At 38.6% G+C, this 20,466-nt stretch overlaps 1 protein-coding gene across 1 annotated transcript in view; it reads right to left on the bottom strand.

Annotated features, from left to right (window-relative positions):
- The window catches only part of PMS1 (PMS1 homolog 1, mismatch repair system component), a 44,198-nt gene that overhangs the window by 6,374 nt on the left and 17,358 nt on the right, over nucleotides 1-20,466 (bottom strand). Inside the window, exons 6-11 of the mRNA XM_059475703.1 lie at nucleotides 16,806-16,922; nucleotides 12,996-13,118; nucleotides 11,764-11,907; nucleotides 9,694-10,589; nucleotides 5,267-5,722; nucleotides 4,599-4,729 (exon numbers count right to left, since the gene is read on the bottom strand). Coding sequence (XP_059331686.1) covers nucleotides 4,599-4,729; nucleotides 5,267-5,722; nucleotides 9,694-10,589; nucleotides 11,764-11,907; nucleotides 12,996-13,118; nucleotides 16,806-16,922 — 1,867 coding nt within the window. The remainder of the gene's footprint in view (nucleotides 1-4,598; nucleotides 4,730-5,266; nucleotides 5,723-9,693; nucleotides 10,590-11,763; nucleotides 11,908-12,995; nucleotides 13,119-16,805; nucleotides 16,923-20,466) is intronic.

Here is a 20,466-nt window from a genome sequence, read left to right as displayed (position 1 = left end):
CCTAGTATGTCAACCAAGTAAGAAAAAATTAATACTTTCTGGGTGAGTTCTTTTTCAAGTAAGAAACCATAAGAATTAAAATCTTCATTAAAAGTCCCTCTGTGCACAAGCTAAGATTCTGAACTGCAAAGAAGCATTTTTAAAGAAGATCAGTTGATATGCAAACCTAATGCAACAAAGGAATTACTGGTCACCTTCCAAATAAAGGCAGCTCCTCAGGGTTTTTTTTCAAATAAATAAGCAGTCAGTTTTGCAAAACACCCCAACACCACAAGGAAACAAGGAATAAACCTATGGTCCTATATTTAAATTTAAATCATTTTAGTAATGCCTAGAGAGGCTACCTGGAACAGAAGCTAGACAGAGTTAAAGGAATAAAGTAGGAATTTATTAAGAGACCTTCAAAGGATACACCTAGGGCAGTACAAGAGCCTGGTTGTGGCTCTAGCCAAGATGGATCCTGAGTCACGAGTTTTCACACTTTTATAAGTTTTAGTCCATTTAAATATTGGGGTTAATTGTTCAATTACAGCTTCAGGTTAAAAAGTCTTATTCTCCCAGATTGTTCTCCTCAATTTGCTATCGTTTACGCTTTTTGGGCCTGAAGCTGCAATGGTGTCCTTGGTTCTCAGGCTGGAAAAAGATTGTTATGTCTGACTAACTGTGAGGAGAACTTGCTCCCACTTTATATGAAGTTTAGAGTTACACACTAAGGCAGTACAGAACGTGAAAAATATGAAAGCTAAAGCTTAAGGCATCAATAGTTTTCTAGGAAACTGTCCTAGTGGGGTGCACAAACCAAAGGCAAGAGGTCCAGTGTTCCAAGTTAGCATCTGGGTATTATGAGTAGACTTAACATATGGTAATGAGCAGCAATACTCTGGGTCCTTTTCTTTGGTAGAAGAATATCTGTAAAGATTTAAACAAATAATCAGTGCAACCTACTAGACTGACAGTCCTCTTAATAAACCACCATGGGTCAAGGAAGGCCTCCTCTATGATTAAAATATCTGAATGTCAAATTGGAGCAGCTGCATTTCCTTTGCTCTTGTTTTGGGAGGTATCATAGAGCTATGATGGCATCACAGACTTATGTGCATGGATCAACAGAACAGCTTGTTATTTTTCAAAAAGAAATTACTAGAAACACCACTTGCACATTGAAATTCAAATCTTAATCAATCAATCAATCAATCAATTTGCTTGTGATGTAAGAGGATCTCTCTGTCAGAAAAAAAAATTTCTACTACAGAAAATAAAACTCTTCACTCAGGATGAAAAAAGAAGGCATGCATATTAACGAGTGCTAATAAGTGTCTATTAATGAGAAATCAATCAGCATTCAGAAAGGAATATCTATTATGACCATATCAGGGCTGAAGTCCCAGAGGAAAACACAGACTTCTGAATATGCTGCATCAGACCCTGGCAGAGAGAAAGAGCTGATAGTTCAGTTCAGCTGAGAAACAGCAAATACTAGGACTGATCCAATGAATCCAAAAAGTTAGGAAAAAATTAGTTACAAAGGTTGTGTGCACAGAGAATGGCATTTTGGTGTGCTCCTATGGATGCTGCTAAGGAGAAACTCTCCAGTTACCATGGGTTAATGGCACATTGCCATTCTAGGACCTCTCCACAGCAAGCATCATCCACCGTGCAAAGTAGGAACCTCTGGCCCAAAAAACTGACAATGTATCCTGAAGAAACAGAACTTTTCTGAAAGAAATTCTAGTTCAAAAACATCAGGATGCCTCTCTTTCAGGATGTGTCTGAATTTCAACCCCACAAAAACAGACAGTGAATACAGACAGTGAAAAAAGGTAATGCTTCTAATAAGGATTGTGAAAGATGTTTTATGAAACAAACTGGTTCTTTCAGATCCTACAAAATACTCAGGTCTGAGTGGGACAAATCACTCCTGATATAGAGAAGTCCCCTTCTGTAAAGATTATACAAGAATCTATGAATTAAATAACCTTAGACTTCATAGTGAAATTCCCAGAGAAGGACACATCAGGAATTTTAAAAAGTAATACCTGTGTGACTAAAAATCAACTCTAATAAGTATTTGTAGAAGACAGTGTATTTCAGAGACAAGTTTAAGAAAAAGAGGAGAAACTAATTAAGAAGAAATCCTCGCATCAGTTGGAAAAAAGCTGGGAAGAAGAAAGAAATTCCATTTGTTTGCTGGTATTTCTACCTTCATCTACAGTGGCATGCTCTTTTAATAAAAAAGGCTGTAACTGCTATAATGTCATCAGCAGAAGCTTATAAACATGACTGACAAGACTCATGTTATTAACTTTTCAGTCAAGTAGTTAAAATAGAAAAGTAGGACAAAGAACTGAATTAGATTCCCATTCTTTACTGGGCTATTCCTATGGTTCATCAACCTCCACAGTGCATACAAAGCACTTTCACTAACTGTAAACCAAACCAGAACAGTTTCCTTGAGGTTCCATTTTCTTAAATTTACATCTTAGGAACACAGGATGGGAAGACTATGTCCCAGTTACTGTGTCAAGTCCTTTGTTATTATTGTGTTACAATGCTGCTCTTAAACTAAGCAAGCTGTCTTAAAAGTAGTTTGACATTAGGCTTTGGCCAAGACAGCCACTTTTGTTCACAGTAGCTGGTATGGGCTGGTTTGGATTTGTGCAGGAAACAGTGCTGGCAAGACAGGGATGTTTTGTTACAGCTGAGCAGGGCTTACACAGCATCAAGGCCCTCCTGCTCCTCACCCCACCCCAGCAGAGAGGAAGCTGGGGGTGCACAGGGAGCTGGGAGGGGACACAGCTGGGCAGCTGACCCAAGGGACATCCCAGACCATGTGGCACCAAGCTCATAGAGTTTGGGGAAGGAGAAGGAAGTGGAATGCTGTGATGATGTTTGTCCTCCCAAAAGACCATTCCACGGGATGGAGCCCAGCTTTTCTGGAGACAGGTGAACACCTGCCTGCCCATGGGAAGCAGTGAAATAATTCCTTTTTCTGTTTCATTTCTGTATACAACTCTTGCTTTACCTGTTAAATAGTCTTTATATCTCAACCCACAAGTTTTCTCACTTTTACCCTTCCAGTTCTCTCCCCCATCCCACTGAGAGGGGAGTGAATGAGTGGCTGTGGGGGGCTGAGCTGCTGGCTGTGGTTTAACCATGAGACATCTGCAGTACTACAAGACTGGTCAACAACTTTCTGTTGTTGCTTGGAAATAAACTAGAAATTAAACTCTTCATCCAGGATGAAAAATTATTTATCTACAAATTTTCACATTCAATTTATTCACATCTAGTTTACATTAACTAGATTTTGAGCAAATTTAGAATATCAGGAGGTAAAAAAAAGTTGGTGAGCAGAAGTGCTAAACTACAATCCCTCTCTCCCATATTTGCCTGAGGACATATCATAGACCTCTTCAGCTTTTGATTTGCTTGTCTGAGTAAATCATGTAGCAGCAGCCTCTTACAGTACATGCTTTATTTCCCTAATCATTCACTCCATGATTATTATCAAGATTAATATCAGCACCTCTTCTACTAAGGTGTTGGTATTTATGCAGAGATTTAGTCAGTCAGAAGGAAGTTTCCCTGTTTTTGCTGTGCATGATCCAGTAAGGAAAACAGCTTTGGCTCAGTTCTTCACAAGAGCCAGCCTCTGAGTGAAGGAGTTGGTCTACATCCCTTTTTTGTAGCTACCCTTAAAAGATCCCATATGTTACAGTACATCTGTCATCACTGTACATATGTGGGGATCTGTAACACATGAAGCTATAGCATTTCTAACAGCTCTTATGGCCAATCTTTTCCCTGAGCTGTCAGCTAGGTGCTACCCCCAAGGAAGCTTGCTTTTCTTGGAATTCTGCTATAGAATTCGTGATCTGCAGAACCTCCACTGGGTCACCCCTGTGTTTCCAGCACATCCTAGAAAACATTCTTCAGAAAGATGTAAAGACCTTTGAGTTCTCTTGATAAAGTAAAAAAAAAAAAAAATCTATGAAATGCATTTTTCTGTGATCAACAGGGAGGTATTGAAAAGTATACTCCTTCAAAATGTATTCAGATCAAACTCTGAGAAAAGGTGTGGTGATCCTTTGACCATCTCTTTGCTGATCCCTTTGGGCTCTGGGTTACAATTTTAATAGAAAAGTATAACATCAACCAGGATTCAGCTCCTTACTGGATCTCCTTAATGCTCAGCAGTACAGGAGTAGTCAGCTAAAGCACATACTTGCAGAAGGTGCCTGGGCTCAGGAATTCCTGTCAGTTTAATCTAAATTATATTAGAATGGCAATTAAGGATATGGGCATTGAGCATTTTGAGAAAAGAAGAAAGAATTAAGGAAAACATGCATTTCAGAGCATTCTTTGAAATACTATTTAAGTTTTCTCTTCAGTCATCACTTTCCATTACTCGATGTTCTGTGGGGAAGATTACATTCTCTGCCAAGAAATAAAATCTCAATGGTAAGGAAAGCAGAATGCTAGGTGCTTTAAAAGACAAGGTAATGCAGAATAACATGATACACATTAACAATAATTTAAATCATTAAATCACAGGAAGCAAGCTCCAATGAAACTAATGGATTTTAAAACCATCATACCTTCTATCACTTTTATCTGGAATCCATTTGCTACAAGCCTTGGATCTGACAAATAACCTGATCCATGGAAACTCTGGTAATTCTTCTGCATTTTATAAAGAGCAGCCATATACTGAGATCCACCAAGAAGACTGAAAAAAAAAATCCCCAAGTGTTAAAAACCAACATCCCTTATGTGAAAATTTCAAGTGTGCAAAAACCACTGAAAAAGATATCAAGTGACAAGGAGTCATCAAGATTTTATAAAGTATTTTGGAAAAGCAATTGTTTAAAGAAACAAAATGAGAACTATTCACTTATCTTAGTGAGGGGACTGAGCTTAGGCATACAGTAATAATAATTCTATCAGCCATTTCCTAATTCTTGGAGGAAAATCAGTTAAAGTTGTGAAAATGTGTAGAATTTAATTTTCTTCCAGGGGAGGAAATTTGTATTTGATGCACTACCAAGGAAACTGGTCAAAGATCATACTTATTTCAAGTAGAATAAGACCAAGTGTGCTCAGTACTACAAGATCAAAGTATAAAACCCAAAACTCTGTTTTAATAGCTAAGTGAGTGCACAGATAAGCCCAGCATTAGCAAACAGGGCCTTGCCAGAGTTTACTGTAAATAGTTATCAACCAATGTTTCAAGTAATATATACATTTTTGCTCAATAGTACTATACCTGTCTGTTAACACAATTGGATTGTCCAGTTTCTCTACTGGAAGCTTATGGTTCATCAATAATCTCTTACACAGGAGGGCCTCTTCCAGTCTATATGGATTCAGCAACTTGACATTTTTTTCAGTAGCAAGTATCCAGACATCAGGAAAACTCTGACGACGGATCAGGAAAAGCTCATGCTCATCTGAAACATTTCTTTCTTGTCTCTGAAGGTGACGTCTACAGGAACTCAGAGAAAAAGGCACTGTCACAATTTTCACAGGCTGTTCCAGTTTCCCCTTCTTTTCAATCTGGTTATGAAATATCTTGTCAAGCTTCTGCTGGTCAGATGCAGAACTCTTCAGCTTGGCTTTGTGTTTTTCTGTCTCCTTTGCTGGTCGGTGCATTGGCTGTGCATTGGCTTTCTTGACCTCTCTGTTGTACCGTTCCTGGTCCTTAGTGGCTTTTATTTCATAACTTGAAGGAGAAAACAAACCAGTAGCATCAGCAGATGAAAAGCTCCAGACCTTAACCCCTAACACACTACAGCAGAAGGAAAGGTAACCATTTCAAGAGCCAAGAACCACACGCATGGTCCATTCAAGTACCCACATCAACATGCTGCCAACTGTGATGAAGATGGTGACGGTGCCTCTATTACATCACATCTTGAACAAAAGCTAGAAATTTTCCTTCAAGACAGCCAGCAAAACCTCAATTACTGTAAGGGAGAGGAACTATTACTCTAAGGAACAGAGTGCATCATGTAAAGACCTACAGCAAGGTTCTTTTCACCTCAGTCCCTTGTTTGATTTGCAATCAAATAGAGTTTTGGAAGGAGTTTTTTGTCACAGGCACATCCAGCTCAATTCACAAAGTAGTTTAAGCTTCTAGAGCTCTACAACCTTGCAGGGGAGGCCATGGGGCCAGCAGGACTTTGGAGCGTGAATAATTTCCCAAGCCCCAGGTCTTACTTTCTTAAAAGTGTATTTGATTTCAAATGGCCTAAAATTAGCCAGATGAAGTGTAAGAATAGATGATATGGATGATTATCACAGAAATCTGTAAGTAATAATCAATCTTAGAAATTTTTCAAAAGCAGTCAATAAAAAGGTACTCCTAAATGCTGATTAAATGGTTAAAACATTACTACATACTAAACCTCTACAACATGAATCGATTCTTAATGAGTTTATAAATGTCAGTGAGATAACTAAACTTTTATAGGTCCCAGGTTTATGCTTGTCTACTGCTTAAGAATTTTACTTTCCTGAAAGCAAAGGTTGTGATTTGCTGAACTCCCTCTTTTTGCCCTTACTTGACAGTCTGAATTCTAGAAGGTAATTCAAACCAGTCTAATCTTCAATTAAAACAAAACCAAAAAAAAGCAGTACTATCATATGTTAGTATTGGAAATAAGTATTTTAGCTGGTCATATTTATTTATTGCTACTTGCTGGAACAGTTTGATTCAATTATGTGTATGCACGCTGGAAAATTAAGGTCAACAAAAGGGTCACCATTTGCAATTAATTATGATGTGCTAGCACTCACATATGGTACCAATATTTAGTTAACTAAAAAAGTCAGCTTAAATAGTTTCTTGCAATAAATCACGTCCTAGAAAATATGGAGCAAACATTAAGATAAAAAACATCTGCTCCTTCTAAAATGAATGGGTGAAATCACTTGAACAAATTTTTTTTTAATCCCAAATTCATTTACAGCTTTGACCTGATCAATAAATACTTTGTTTTGAATAGACCTAACTGTAATACAGGAAAATATTTAAGTGTAGGTGAATTGAGCCTTCAGTGATCACTGATAATCCAAAATGAAAACACTTCCAAACAAAGTCCAACTTGCCTGTCAGTTTCGCCTACCACCAGAAAAATTCTAGTCTTACAAACTTTGATTGTGAGCATCTTCCAAATTCATACACATCAATATCAGTGATTTGCCCAGAACCAAAGAACAACTGCAGATTTACAAACTATGAGGGAAGAACACTTTTGCCTTTCTGAAAATCCTTCCATGGAGGAACATATAATCAACAAGTGCTACAAGAACAGCGTTTCTCTGCTTTGTGAATTAAGACTGCAAATTCAGGATCTTTTTCTGATGCTTCAAAACCTAAAGACATGAAAATTTGCAAAATTGGATGTAAGCAGAGAGTGGAAGAGTAGAATGAAGTCTAGTTTCAAAGGCAGCTTTGGTTTAACTAGAAAAATGGACCAATGATATATTCTTTCCCCCTTGCAATGTAAACCCAAACAAAATAATAAGCATACTAAGAAACCCCTTTTAATGTATGTCCCTCAGCCCTTATAAGACAAATAATCTGAATTTGAGTATTAGTTGCAAACTCTGACAGCAAAGACCATGCTACCTGAAAAAATATTTCTCCCAAGGTACAAATCTACTCATGAAGAATTACTGCAGAGTGCTGACAAGGTGATTTGTTAGTCCCATGACAATGTGTGCAACTTTGAACCTTTCCTACACCTTCAGGGTAACTACTCCTGCCACTGTTATGGCACTTAGAGTGATTTTTCCCACTCCCACCTGAGCCTGATATGCAGGAAACATGAAGGCCAGAAACACATGCAAGCTGTATTAAGTAAGAGGCGAGTGACTGCAAGGAATGAAATCCTTTGCAAAGCAGGGGGATATGTGATGCTGCCAGCACGGACATGCACGGAGCTTTCCTCCTCTATTATAACCTAAAGACCATAACATTTGACATTCCGGTTGTGTAATAAATGCTGGCTTGTTTTGAAAAGGCCATCCTGTGTCACTACGAGACATCTGGTGCTTGTACTACTCCCAAAAGGGATTTAAATTAATTGAGACCCGATGGAGGGGCCACAGAGAGAAACAGAGATGCTGAAACCATTGCACAAGGCAGGACTTTATCACAGAAGGATGAAGGAGTGGAGCCCAGGCAATGTGGGGTTGTGCCAGCATGATGCATGAAGTAGAGCTGTGGCACTCGGCTGCCCTGATCTATTTACATTTGTTGTTACCTCTAGGTGGCCCAATTTACCCAGAGTACCTGGAGGCAAGACTCATGCTCTCTGCCACAAGTCCTTCTGGATTGCTGCTCTGCAGGAAAAGTTGTCTGTGTATCTCCTCCTATTTGCTATTCTCTGAGGCAATTTTAAACCATAAATGTGGAAAGGTAAACCAAAGCTGGTATCTATAGATACAACTAGTGGTGAATTCTTCTTTTCCTTCAACAGCCATGAGACTCAATTCTACATAGAAGGAAAATATATATACACTGTGTGTAATATATTGCATTCAGTCCCACATATAAGGAAAACTTGATTACCAGAGAGGTCTCCTTCCTGAACTAATGCAAAGTTAATCTGTAGGCACACTCTTTAACATAACAGTTGTACCAGGAAAGCAACCATGAAATCTCAAAAGCTAAAGCAGAGCAAATTAAAATTTTCTGAAACAGCTGGCAGAACCTTTTGTTTCATTTCATTGAAAGCATGAATATAATTGTAATAAATTTCTACTATTAGATTAGTATTTCTGCTTATGCAGAGATGGGCAAAACACTTTCTCACATGTATGGGTTTGTGATCATGGCATGTTGCTTGCATAGTAAACTTTAAATTAGGTAAACCAGAAGCTAGGTGAAAAGGTTTCACTTAACTCTGATACAGCTAACATTCAGAAAAATGCAGATGTCTTATTAAAATATTTCCTTTTCTTGCAAATGGATTTCAAAAACTCAGTGACAATTCATTTTAGAAAAATATGGAATTTAGCTATTCAGACTGTGATCTAGGAAGAGACTTAGTCTTGTTTGAAACAGATTAAAATCTGGACTGTGCTATAGTCTCTGAACCAGCAATGGAATAGCTGGTTAGGGGAAAAAGTAATTCCTTGTGTCATTTGACTGGGTTTTACAAATACAATTCTGAGATAGCCTTGGCTGAGATACAAATGAAATTTAGAGGAATGGAATTTACTCAATGTTTGAGTACCAAAGTTCCTAAAAAAGAACTCTCCCTTTACAGTAATAGAAGTTGAAAAACCTCCGAAGAACTCTACAGCGCCTCATCCATCACCGTGCTGGCTTTCAAGGACAGTGCACTGGGAGTGATAGTAAAGGCTGCCCCTAGAAGCTTGTAGGACTCAGTCAGTTTCTTGCCTGTTATTTTAAATAACTGTGCAGCAGAGCTGTCCCTAACTACTGCTGTCCCTAATCCAGCTGCTGCACAGCACAGTGGCAGGAGTAATTCCAGTCTGCAGTGCACAACTGCACACAGCAAAACACAACTCTGATGTCAAACAATACTGATCCTGATCCTGAGAAGTCAAAATTCATTATCTATTTTTTCATAAATAACTGGAATGTTGCAATTTCTTTAATTCATTGCAAGGAACTCTGGTAGCTTCCGGATTCAGAAGCAAGACACAGCCTGAACTTACTTCCGTTTTTCCTCTTCATTCAAATTCTTCCACTGCTCTTCAATTGTCAGCAGGATGTCATTCATGCTGGTCTTTGGATTATCATCTATCAATTTTGGACGACACTCATGTGTGAAAAATTCAAATGCAGACTTTGGTTTCTTTATTATTTTGCTATTAATTAAGTCATAAGCTGTCACACGTCCAAATTTTTCACTTATCACATTTTTTTTCTTTATGCTTTGATCTGAGCTTTGTGGATCACTGCTTTTTTCACCAGTGTATTCATTTTGCTTATTAACTGTCCCTCCAGCTCCAGGAATCAAGATCTTAACAGGTTCCAGCTTGTCTCCCAGAATGTCTTTAAATGCACTTCCCATACTCCAACTATCAGCAGGGATTTCAGATAAGTCCTTAGGGACTAAGGCTTCCTCATTTTTATCTATTTTGTCAATAGTATCAGAGCTCTCAACATGCTCATTGGCTTTTTTAGACTTGGGGCTCACAGGAACACTATTACTTTGAATATCAGCCATATTCTGTCCATTCTGTTCCTCCTCACGCAATAAATTTAAGGAATTGTCTGGAAAGGCATCACTCTTAGAAACCTCTCTTTTGTCCAGGCAACTGTGTACATTATCACCACTAAATGTCTGATGATTTAAGCAGATCTCTGCGTTTTTTCCTGCTTGACAGTTTTGCACATCACTGCTGAGTGAAAGGAATGAAGTATGAGCATGTAGCTCATCATTTCCAGATGGTCCCATTTCATTAACAGCCACATCTGTTTGGTCTGTTCTATGAACAAACATGTCTTCTGAGGTAACATCTGTTTTATTACTTTCACCAGGGACTGCAGCAGGTAGTGGCCCATATACTGATTTCAACACATTTTCAACTGCAAGCAAGACAGATTCCTGGAAAAAAAAAACACACACACACACAAGTGCACCTGAAAATGTAACTGTCAGATACCAAGAATATGGAACAATATGCAAAGTGCTCTTATTTGGAATAATCTTTAGACGTGTCTGGGCAGATCATTGCATTTCAGTTGTTCACACATTCCAAAAGATTCTGAACTGGATACTTTCAGCTTCAAATATTTTGTGACATTCTGCTTCACTAGTTTAGCCTGATATCACAGAGCAAATTAAATACCTTCTTTATAACAGGGTTTTGACTTCTTAAACCAGTATCATGTAAAGTTATTCCTACCTTATATGGAGTTAGAAGTTTACAGCCAAAAGAGGTGCACAGCAACATCCAATTTCATGTGGATGTGCTTTCATGGTTCATGTTTCCAATTCAGCTTTGCACCAAATGATGGAAATGAGCAAGATAAAAAACCCAAACCCATAAAATATAAAAATTTAAAAAAACAGAAAAAGAAAAGAGAGAAAAGAAACTCCGACCCTTTTTCTAATGCCAAAGAAAAACTAGATCAAATGTAAAAATGCTGTATGTTAATTTTCATACAACTGACCCTTACCAGGCAGGACATTTGCAAGAATAACACAGACAAATACAAAAGGTTTTTATTAATAAGAGGATTAACATACTGGTGTGACTACCTATATTCACTTTGAATAAGCACATTAATAGCCACCAATGCAACCTTTCTAATTTTTGTGCCACTTAATTGATGTCATCAATAATATATCACACATAATGACAAAATAGTGCTTTGATGAGAAATCAACTCCCCTCCTGCCCACCCTCACCTTAATGGTGGTGTTTAAACAGTGATTACTTGGTTTAAATATGAAATTTATACAGGGGCACATAACATAATTCCACTTAGCTTCTCTCCCTGTAAAGCCATCTGAAACCAAAGTGGTACATGTATAAATCTGACAGCATCAAAACATTTTAAATGAACTGGGAAACTAATTTTAAAGAATCCCCCAGTTAGCTTGTTTAGTACTTTTTGTTCAAAACAGTGCTCTGACAAAGGCAAGCTGTCATGCAACTAAAAAAACCCCCAAAACCCAGTGACAGTGTTTATGTTTGAACATTCTGGTAGTTCCAAGGCCCTTATCATGCTTATGTAAGGACTCACAACTCAGAAACAGAACAAATCTTAATTACCTTATAATGCAGCATAACTTGTGTTTTATCAGGTGTTATATTCACATCCACAGCAGAGGCAGGTACAGTAATATTCAAAAAGAAAACAGGATATAAACGAGTACAGTCCTTTTGTGTCACCTGACTGTAGTATTGTCGAATTAACTAGAGATTGATGTAATAAAGAGATGTCAGTAAAGGCAATAAAATAGACAAAAATGCACAGAAACAAAATCTGACATTATAAAAGCACAACTGGTTTGCTGGTTTTGTCCATTTTTCAACTTAAAGAAATGCTTAAAAGGTCCTCATTTCATGTATGCCAGAATAGTCACCAAAAGGCCAGTTCCTGGTGGTTTCCATGCCTTCATAGCATGGAGATAAATGTGATATGTAGCCTATTTTCCATGCAGGGCACTGTATTTTTACTTTGTTTGCTGAATCCCACCTTGAATCCAGGCTTCCTTGCTCTTGTTAAGGAACCATCTCTTTCATGGGATTCAAACTAAGCTTTGAACTCCTAGAAGTGCCAGGCACATCAAATAATACATGGAGATGGATTACCCTTATTCAGCATTTAACACACCAACGTAAGTTCAGGGTTTACATACACAAAGCTTTGCCTGCCAATTGAAAACTGTCGTCGTGTCCACTTTAAAACCTGCAGGAACACTTTGGCATAAGCATGATTTTCTTCCCTGGTGATGACAAGGATTAGGACAGCAAGGCTGCTCCAAGTGAAGTGCTGCAAGGTTCAGTAGTGAGAGAAACCCAAGAGTATCAAATTCTGCCTACACGATGCCTAGCTGTAGCCAATGCTGCTGCACTATCACTTTCATTTCTACCCAATGCACACACAAATTTAAAGGGAAAGCATGGGTGTTTGCTTGGTAAGTTCACAGCTGGAAGTGGACAAAATCAAAATTCCCTTATGGGAAATTGCACAGGTGATTTCTACAGGCTAATACAAAGAATCAACTATTCTGGTATCTTGCACAAAGCATCTGAAATTAATTTTGTTAAACAGCCAAAAGCACCAAACCTCCAGCTCTGTGGTCTGACTGCAGCAATAGAACTGAGGCACCGGCAGTGTCAGACTTTTGGAAGGGCTTTCTGTTGTAAATGCTAGTATTTTCACCTGTAATACTTCAAACTGTTGCATGGGGGAAAAAAAAGTTGTAGATTGCTTAGATGTCTCTGTCCTCAAAGAAATCACATTTCTATTCCTTGAATTAAAAGCTAGAGGATGTTACCTTCAGTATTTCCTTCTGAAGAACCGGACGATTATTTATAAAAATGAAACTCCTTTCTGAACTTGAAAGGCTTGTCAAAGAAGTGTCTGACTCAGCTTTTGGGAGAAATCCAGAAAGATTTATCTACAATGATAAAACAAATACAGCGCAAACATCTTTTAAAGAACCAAAAATGTTTTTTTATAAAGGTGAGACAGTAAAACAAAATTGTATGTCATTCACATGCATGTACTGCTTCTTGACAGCTACAATAGACAAAGATAAAGGCAGTTAGAGGAAAAAAAAATAGGCTGAGAAAGATGGGATTGTATCTATTTCCCTTGGTCAGTTTATTGACATATGTCCCATTTGGACTGCCATTTGCAGCAGGATGCCGCCTGGAGCTGAGGCTGTGGAGAGCCAGGCCAGCAGCTCTTGGCTTGCTGACTGTGGGGTTGCCAACCTAAGCCCTGTCCAAGACAAAGGCACAGAGTGCTGCCCAACCTGGCCAGGGCAGCAGTGAGCCAGCCCTACAGGGAAAGCCCAAAACACACAATCCCTCCTTCTCTATGTGCAGAGCACCTTAAATAGCCTGTCACAGGGCATTTATTCAGGGCACCTAAATTTACCTACGCCACCTGTATCCAAATCATCTGACTCTCAAGAGTGCTGAGCACCCACGATTCACAGGCTGCAGCAGAACCTGTGAGCACAGCACTGCCAGGGAGCCTTGGAAACAGCACATGATTTGTGTACCTAACATGAACTCCAAGTTTTAAGATTTTTCTGTTGAGATTATTTAACAGGTTTTTCAGGTCAAAATAAGGCCGATGACTCGTGCTGCTTGTCCCATCTCTTCCCCTCTCCCTCACTAAGCAACTTTGAGACTGTTGGATGGATTTCAAATCAATCTGATAAAGAAGCAGAAATCCCAGAGATGTATTTCCACAATTCCTGTGATAACTGACAGCTGTTTGGAGAGAACAGCCTCAAGATAATGACTTTACTAAAGAAAAGGCAATTGTAACTTTTCAAAAGCCAGGAACAGCAGCATGCAAGAAATGACATCCTGGGCAGCCCACATCTTGCCCCACACATTGCCCTTCTCCACCTGCCCAAACAAGCAGGTGAAAGAACACTGGGGCAGCATGAGGATTTTGGAGATATGAGAAAGTCTGGAGAATGTTCTGGTAGCAGGGTGGATCACTGAACACAGAAATGAGTCCTCATAAGCTCTGCTTTTGGCAGAACCCCGTGTATCTGCTAAAATCCAAATTATCATGCATTTGAAATGGAATTTAAGATCCATGGGACTTGGCCCATCCTTCCCATTCATCTACGTCACGCAGCTCTCTGCTCATGTGCTCCCTTATTCCCTCCTGACCTTGGACCAAGCATTCTGTGCTAAAGCTGGCGTGTTCTGGTCAGCAACGTCGCAAAGAACCAAACACCACTGGTCAAATTAAAGAGGTGTCAAGTATCTGTTGGATGATTATCAGAAAACAGCATGCAGCACTTTGAGATTTTAATCTGCAGCTTTAGCACATCCTCCCTCAATCTTCCTCCTCTGCACTTCTTTTTCTAATTCACAAATATTTGTATTGAGTCTTTCACTTCCAACAATATTTTTATATACAGAAAACATTAAAACAAAACTGAAAGTCTCTAAATAACTCTTTTAACAAGTTGCCAGATTTAGAAATGGCCGACTGCTGTTACTATTTACAGCCATGGAGAATATCAGTATGCTCATTAAAAGTTATCTACAATTTATAATAATAGTCTTAGTAGAATTTTCATATATGAAAGTATGTGAAGTATGAAGACAAAATTACAGACACTGGAAATATTAATGAAACTTTGATTTCATAGTAGATCAACTGTTTTCAAATTAATATTTAAAAAAAACCTACAACTTCTATATTCATTAAAATATATCTGTGACAGGTGGACAGCAGAATGCCTTTCTTTTATACTTATCTTTCTCCCAGTGGCACATGTAGCTGCTAAATGTAACCTTCATAGGAAAAGAAAACAATAGGGAAATTTCCTGTGTGAAAGTTTTCAGCCCAAATAAATCTATCCATTTACAAGACTGGGGATCTGAAAAGTTTAAAAAGTTGTTTTGGTTCTTTATTTTCTTGGTTTTCTTTTTATTTTACACATAGCTCCTGAGTTTGCATGCCTCAAAGCTAATTTGAAATGTGTTCCTGTTTCATTCAGTGCCCATAATGGAGATATTCTCAAGAAGTCCAGTCTTTAAAATCCCTGGATCACTTGTTGAAGAAGTTTTAACTCTGCAGTAAGGAACAGCAAGATAAGTTTTGTCTTCAGAGCAGACTTTGCAGCAAAGGAGCATGCAGCTACACAATGAACAAATAGGAGTTAAAAGAACTAAAGAGCTGCCCTCTGGTCTGTGTAGCAAACGAGAGACACACTGAATGGGAAGGAAAAAAAGCAGTATATGCCTTGTCTTTAAATACCTATTCCAATACCTGCACACAAGGGAGGAAAAAATGATTACACAGGCAACTTAACTCTGCCACTCCAGTAGTGTTTGGCTGCCTAGTTTAGAAATGTCCACAGTTTCTGAACGTCAACATTGTGCATGGATCACTTATACACCTATAAATGATGCACATGGTATTTTACACACTATTTAGAGACAGAGAGAGAGATGGAATGTTCTCCAACTTCTATTCAAGGAATATGGATGCCTCACGATATAGCAGAGAAGTAATGTGAGAACCTAAGTGCCTCCTCCAAGCTAGTCCCTTCTAGATACCCCCTTATCTTCCCTTTGGAGTGCCCTGCACGTGTCCTGGGGGCACATCCAAGCTACATTCAGGTAAGAATAGCTCTGGATGTTCAGTTCAGACATAAACAAACGAAACTTTGTAAAGTACAAAAATGACTTTGCTTTGTTCCCCCTCATTCTACTGGATGTATAAAAGCACTCTGGCAAACTCAAGATTTAAGTCTGAATACTGCAATTAAGCTGCACATATAAACAGTGAGACCTTAAAGTCTGAATAATATTATTAAGCACCGTGCTGAATGCAGCATTGGTGAGTTGTGTCTATGAGCCATTGTGACTTTACAGTGATTCATCTCATCCTGTCAAGGTTTATCACCACATGATACAGGAAAATGCAGCCTACAAGGTTCAAAGGTAGCAAGATTCCCCTTTAATAAAAAATTTCTCAAGAAAAAAAAAAAAAAGGAAGCAGAGTAAAAAAATATTGAAAACATTAGACGAAGGAGGGTATCATGGGTAATTCCCTCATTTTCAGAAGGGGAAAAAGAAGCCAAGAACACAGAATTTTTTGAAAAGTATAAAGTGTTCAGCTGAAATACGAGTTTGGTGGAAGTTGCACATAACTTGCCCTTCTAAGTATGTGTTTCTTTCACTGCTCAGGTGCCCCCACTGAAATTGAGGGAATACTCTTTAGAGTACAAGGCTAAGAGGCCACGAAGATGAGAACCATCTAAATGCTCAGATATTAATGGGAGCACAACCTGCCTGTGGGCCAGGAATCCCAACTGAGACAGCTCTGAGCAATCAGCAATTCTGCATTTGTCATCACAACTGTTTTTACTGCCATTTGATCAGTGCCACATGAGTCCTGACGAGGTGATTCTTGGAGTGGATTTTCAATCACCAAACCAATTAATTTTGCGGAGAGGACAGTAATAGAATCAAATGCATTAATCAGATGTCAATCTGGAGACACACCTTCTTTTTCAAAGTCTCCTTCTTTTTGAGTATTTCCTTAGCTCTCTTCATTGACAGACCTGAAGTGAATTTGGGAGAAGGAAGTTAAAACTCACCTCAGGATATTCGCAGCAGTGTTGAAAAGGTACCATACTGCTCATAACGGCTGTTCCCAGAACTGACATACAGGCCATTTTGTGATCTGATACCCTGGTCTTCTGCCAAATAACTGCCTGAAACAAATGGCACAGAGTCAAATTTTTGACATTATATTTGTTGAACTCATGTCATGTCTATGAACATGCATATGCAACTGCACACACACTGTATATGTAACATTCTGTACCTTGACCCTCTGAAAATCACAACTTTCAGCGTTAACAGGCTCGATATGGTACCTTTTGACACGTCTTCTCATATTCTGTTACTTATTTAGACACACAGCAATTGGAAAGCTAAGCAATGCTTGTATTCATGCATGTTCTGAGGCTCTTCTGGGCTTCTGTGCCTGAGGGCAACTGTTAAAACCAAGTCAATACAAATATTACTTCTCTTAGATACAGCAGTGGTATTTGTGCTTTTCCTGAGTAGTTAAAGTGAGGGTTTATGACAGGTCTCTCACAGGCTGGTCAATATTTGAAAGTGGGCACTGCAATTTTTAAGTTACTTATATCAAAGAGCTTGTTTCAGTAGAGATCAGGTTATTAGCTGTCCATCCATAGCTCACACCTGGATACTCCAGGTCTATGAGATAAGCCTGCCATTTAGAAAGAAAAGCAGTTTCTAAGGAACTATATATTAGGAAAGCAGTTCTTTGTCTAATAAAAACTTTTACAAGTTAGAAGGATGAAGGACCATCTGCTGCATTAGCTACATGTCTTGAAATATAATTACAAAGACTTAATAAATACAGTGAGGCAATATTAATTGCAACTTGCAACAGGAGTTACTTGTCAATTCTATTTATGCACACAGAAGGTATTAATTACTTTGGGAGGTGAAATTTTGTCCATCACTAATGAGAAGTCCTATACCAAATAGTTACAAATTTAATTCTGAATCTGCTGACTTTCTTTGCTGCGTATCAACAAAAAAAATGTTATCCTTGGTTGGTTTTCTGCTTCTAGGCAACTGAGACTGCTACACTCAGGTCCACTTCATTTTTGCCACTGCTAGTTGCCTGAGTGTATTCAATGTTTTCCTTTAAATACAAAAGGAAAAATAATGCAGCATGTTGCATTTTAAATTGGATGCTACAGTGCTGTTGAAATTTATATTTTCAGTAGGTATTATGTGTCCAATAAATTCAAAATAAGCTCACAGTATTCAAGTACATGCTGTTAAGTGAAAGGATGGTGAGAGAGCAAAAAATACACAAGCACCCATCTCAAGAAATGCTATATATAGCCTTAAAATTCCACCTGTCCAGTGGAATATTTGCTGGCCTTCAGGGGTGAATTCCACAGAAGAACACAGTTCTCCTGGAACATGATATTCCCTTCCTACAGGACAGGTGGAATTGTAAAGCTTTGAGACTGTTGACCCTAAACTATTCCCCAAATCTTTAATTTTCCAGTTCCACTACATTCTGCAGCATTTGTGAAGTGGGGCTTTTTAGTCCTGCCTGAATGTAATTCATCTCCTAAAGAGCAGCCTGACAGCCCTTTGCACATGCTGGATCACAGCTTGGTTATTCCGAAGTGAGGTGAACCCCTTAGACATAAAACACAATTTACATCAGGGGGCAGGGAACAGAAAAAGGGGAGAAGTGAGCAAGGAGAGCCACAGGTCGGGTGTCCACAGCTCTGGCTGGCAGGGAGTCTCCCCATGCTCCAGAGCAGGCAGAGGTGAAGGACAGCCCAGGGCTGCCTCAGCCTCTCTCCTCTACACCTGCTCTAAGCCTCCTCAAAGACATTCTGGAGTGATGAAAGAATCTGTCCTCTTCTTTACAGCTCCTCTTATAAAACATATCCTGTACTGCTTCTATTTTAAAATTGATTACTTAAAATGGAAACAGAAAGTGCCAAGTGATTTTTTTCTTTACTGGATGTATTTTAAATTAAATGCATGTGACCAAACTGAGAAAGACACTTGTTACATGACTAATATAAACATCATGCTGTTTATTTTCGGGTATCCTAGTGTGATGCTGCAGGTACAGATATAAATCATAGCTGCTGATTAATGCAAGGTTATTACACAGCTTGACCTGCTAGAATGGCTGATACTCAGAACTTTGAAAAGAACACTTGAGTAAGGTGGTTTTAAGAAAGCTGTGGAAAAAGAGAATTTATTAAATGCAAACTTGCTAAAAGCAGTTACTGTAATAGGTTCAGATTAGTTTTTTAAATAGTCATATACTCGCCAGATACTCAGTACAAGAGACAGAATTTTAGGAAATAGTTACGACAGTAGCTTAAATTAAAGCCACAAACTAAAGAGGCCATGCAACTCCTAAATTTCTATACTATATAAAAGACAGAATACAGTGTGTATTCATTTCTAGCTCTGCTGCACATTATGAAGCAACAACATAGGAAGAGCTGGCAAATTACAGAAAATTATTTTTCTATATTCCCCAGATGTATCAACAGCTATTAAAAAATCAGAGAAACACTGCCTGTTCCATTTCATTTATTTTGGAAAGTGTTGCCATGAGGTTCCTGCATTACCCTATTTTTTTAACCTTGCTTATACCCTTTAGTTTATCTAAAAATACACCCCTCTCACACACCCCCCATATTTTTTTCTAGGTCATATAAAGCGGGTGTCTAGGATGAGCCAAGGAAGAATCTGACTCTAGTCAGTATGATGACGCTGCAGAAACAGTCTACTCAAAGATATATTATTACATGTGGCCCATCTTAGATTCTGCAAGAGCTAGCCAAATATATTCCACCTCTCTGTTTCATTGAAGGGGATTGCACGATCCACATCTTACAAAATGTCCTAATGCATATAAAATCTATTGCACATATGCAGAAGATAATGATGTGGGTGTCTGTGTGTACCTATTCCTCCACCCCATGCAGCCCTTGGACACAGGCATAGTTTTTTGGAGGATGACAATGTACACTCCGACCTAAATGATTGTGTGACTCCATGCACACACAGACTAGGTACCTGTTATTTCATTATGAACACATATAGTGCAGGAGGATTCCTTGAAAAATGTGTGAAGTGCAGACAAAGAGTGTGCAACCTCTTCCCACTGGGGTCCCTGATACAGGATTAGAGAGAATTAAAAGTTGCTCAGTATTTGTTTCTTCAAAGATATCAAGGAAGAGCAGAATAAAAAAACAGTTGCTCTGCATCCCTAACTATCCTTTATATTTTAGAATTTCTACCAGTAGCTACAGTGATTTGCAATCCCAGATAAAAGGAAAATCTTAATTAGAGCTGGGACCAGATGCTGCTTCCAACTGTGGCTACTTCAGCATAATTATGATGCTGAGAGTTAAACAAACTCATTCCAGTTACCTTATTACTACATAATGGCAGTACACTTAAAGTAGACTTTTAGTACCCAAACCCCACCTATTTTCTTCAATGATTTCATCACAGTCACATTATTCACCCTGTAATAAGGTTTGGGGGTGTAAATGTCTAGTTGAGCAAGCAGTTGTACATGAGCTGTAGGCTGGTAATGTACTTGAGTTAGCTCTTTAGAAGAAAACTGCATTTCAGTCTCTCTAGTTTTGTGCTACATGCTTCAAAAATCTTGTCACCCTGGCATTTGAGATCTCACTGCAGATAACTCTTTGGGCCAGTATGTTC

The sequence above is a fragment of the Ammospiza nelsoni genome, chromosome 7 (genome assembly GCF_027579445.1).
Source record: "Ammospiza nelsoni isolate bAmmNel1 chromosome 7, bAmmNel1.pri, whole genome shotgun sequence".
Lineage (NCBI taxonomy): Eukaryota > Metazoa > Chordata > Aves > Passeriformes > Passerellidae > Ammospiza > Ammospiza nelsoni.
This window is presented reverse-complemented; position numbering and strand designations above follow the sequence as displayed.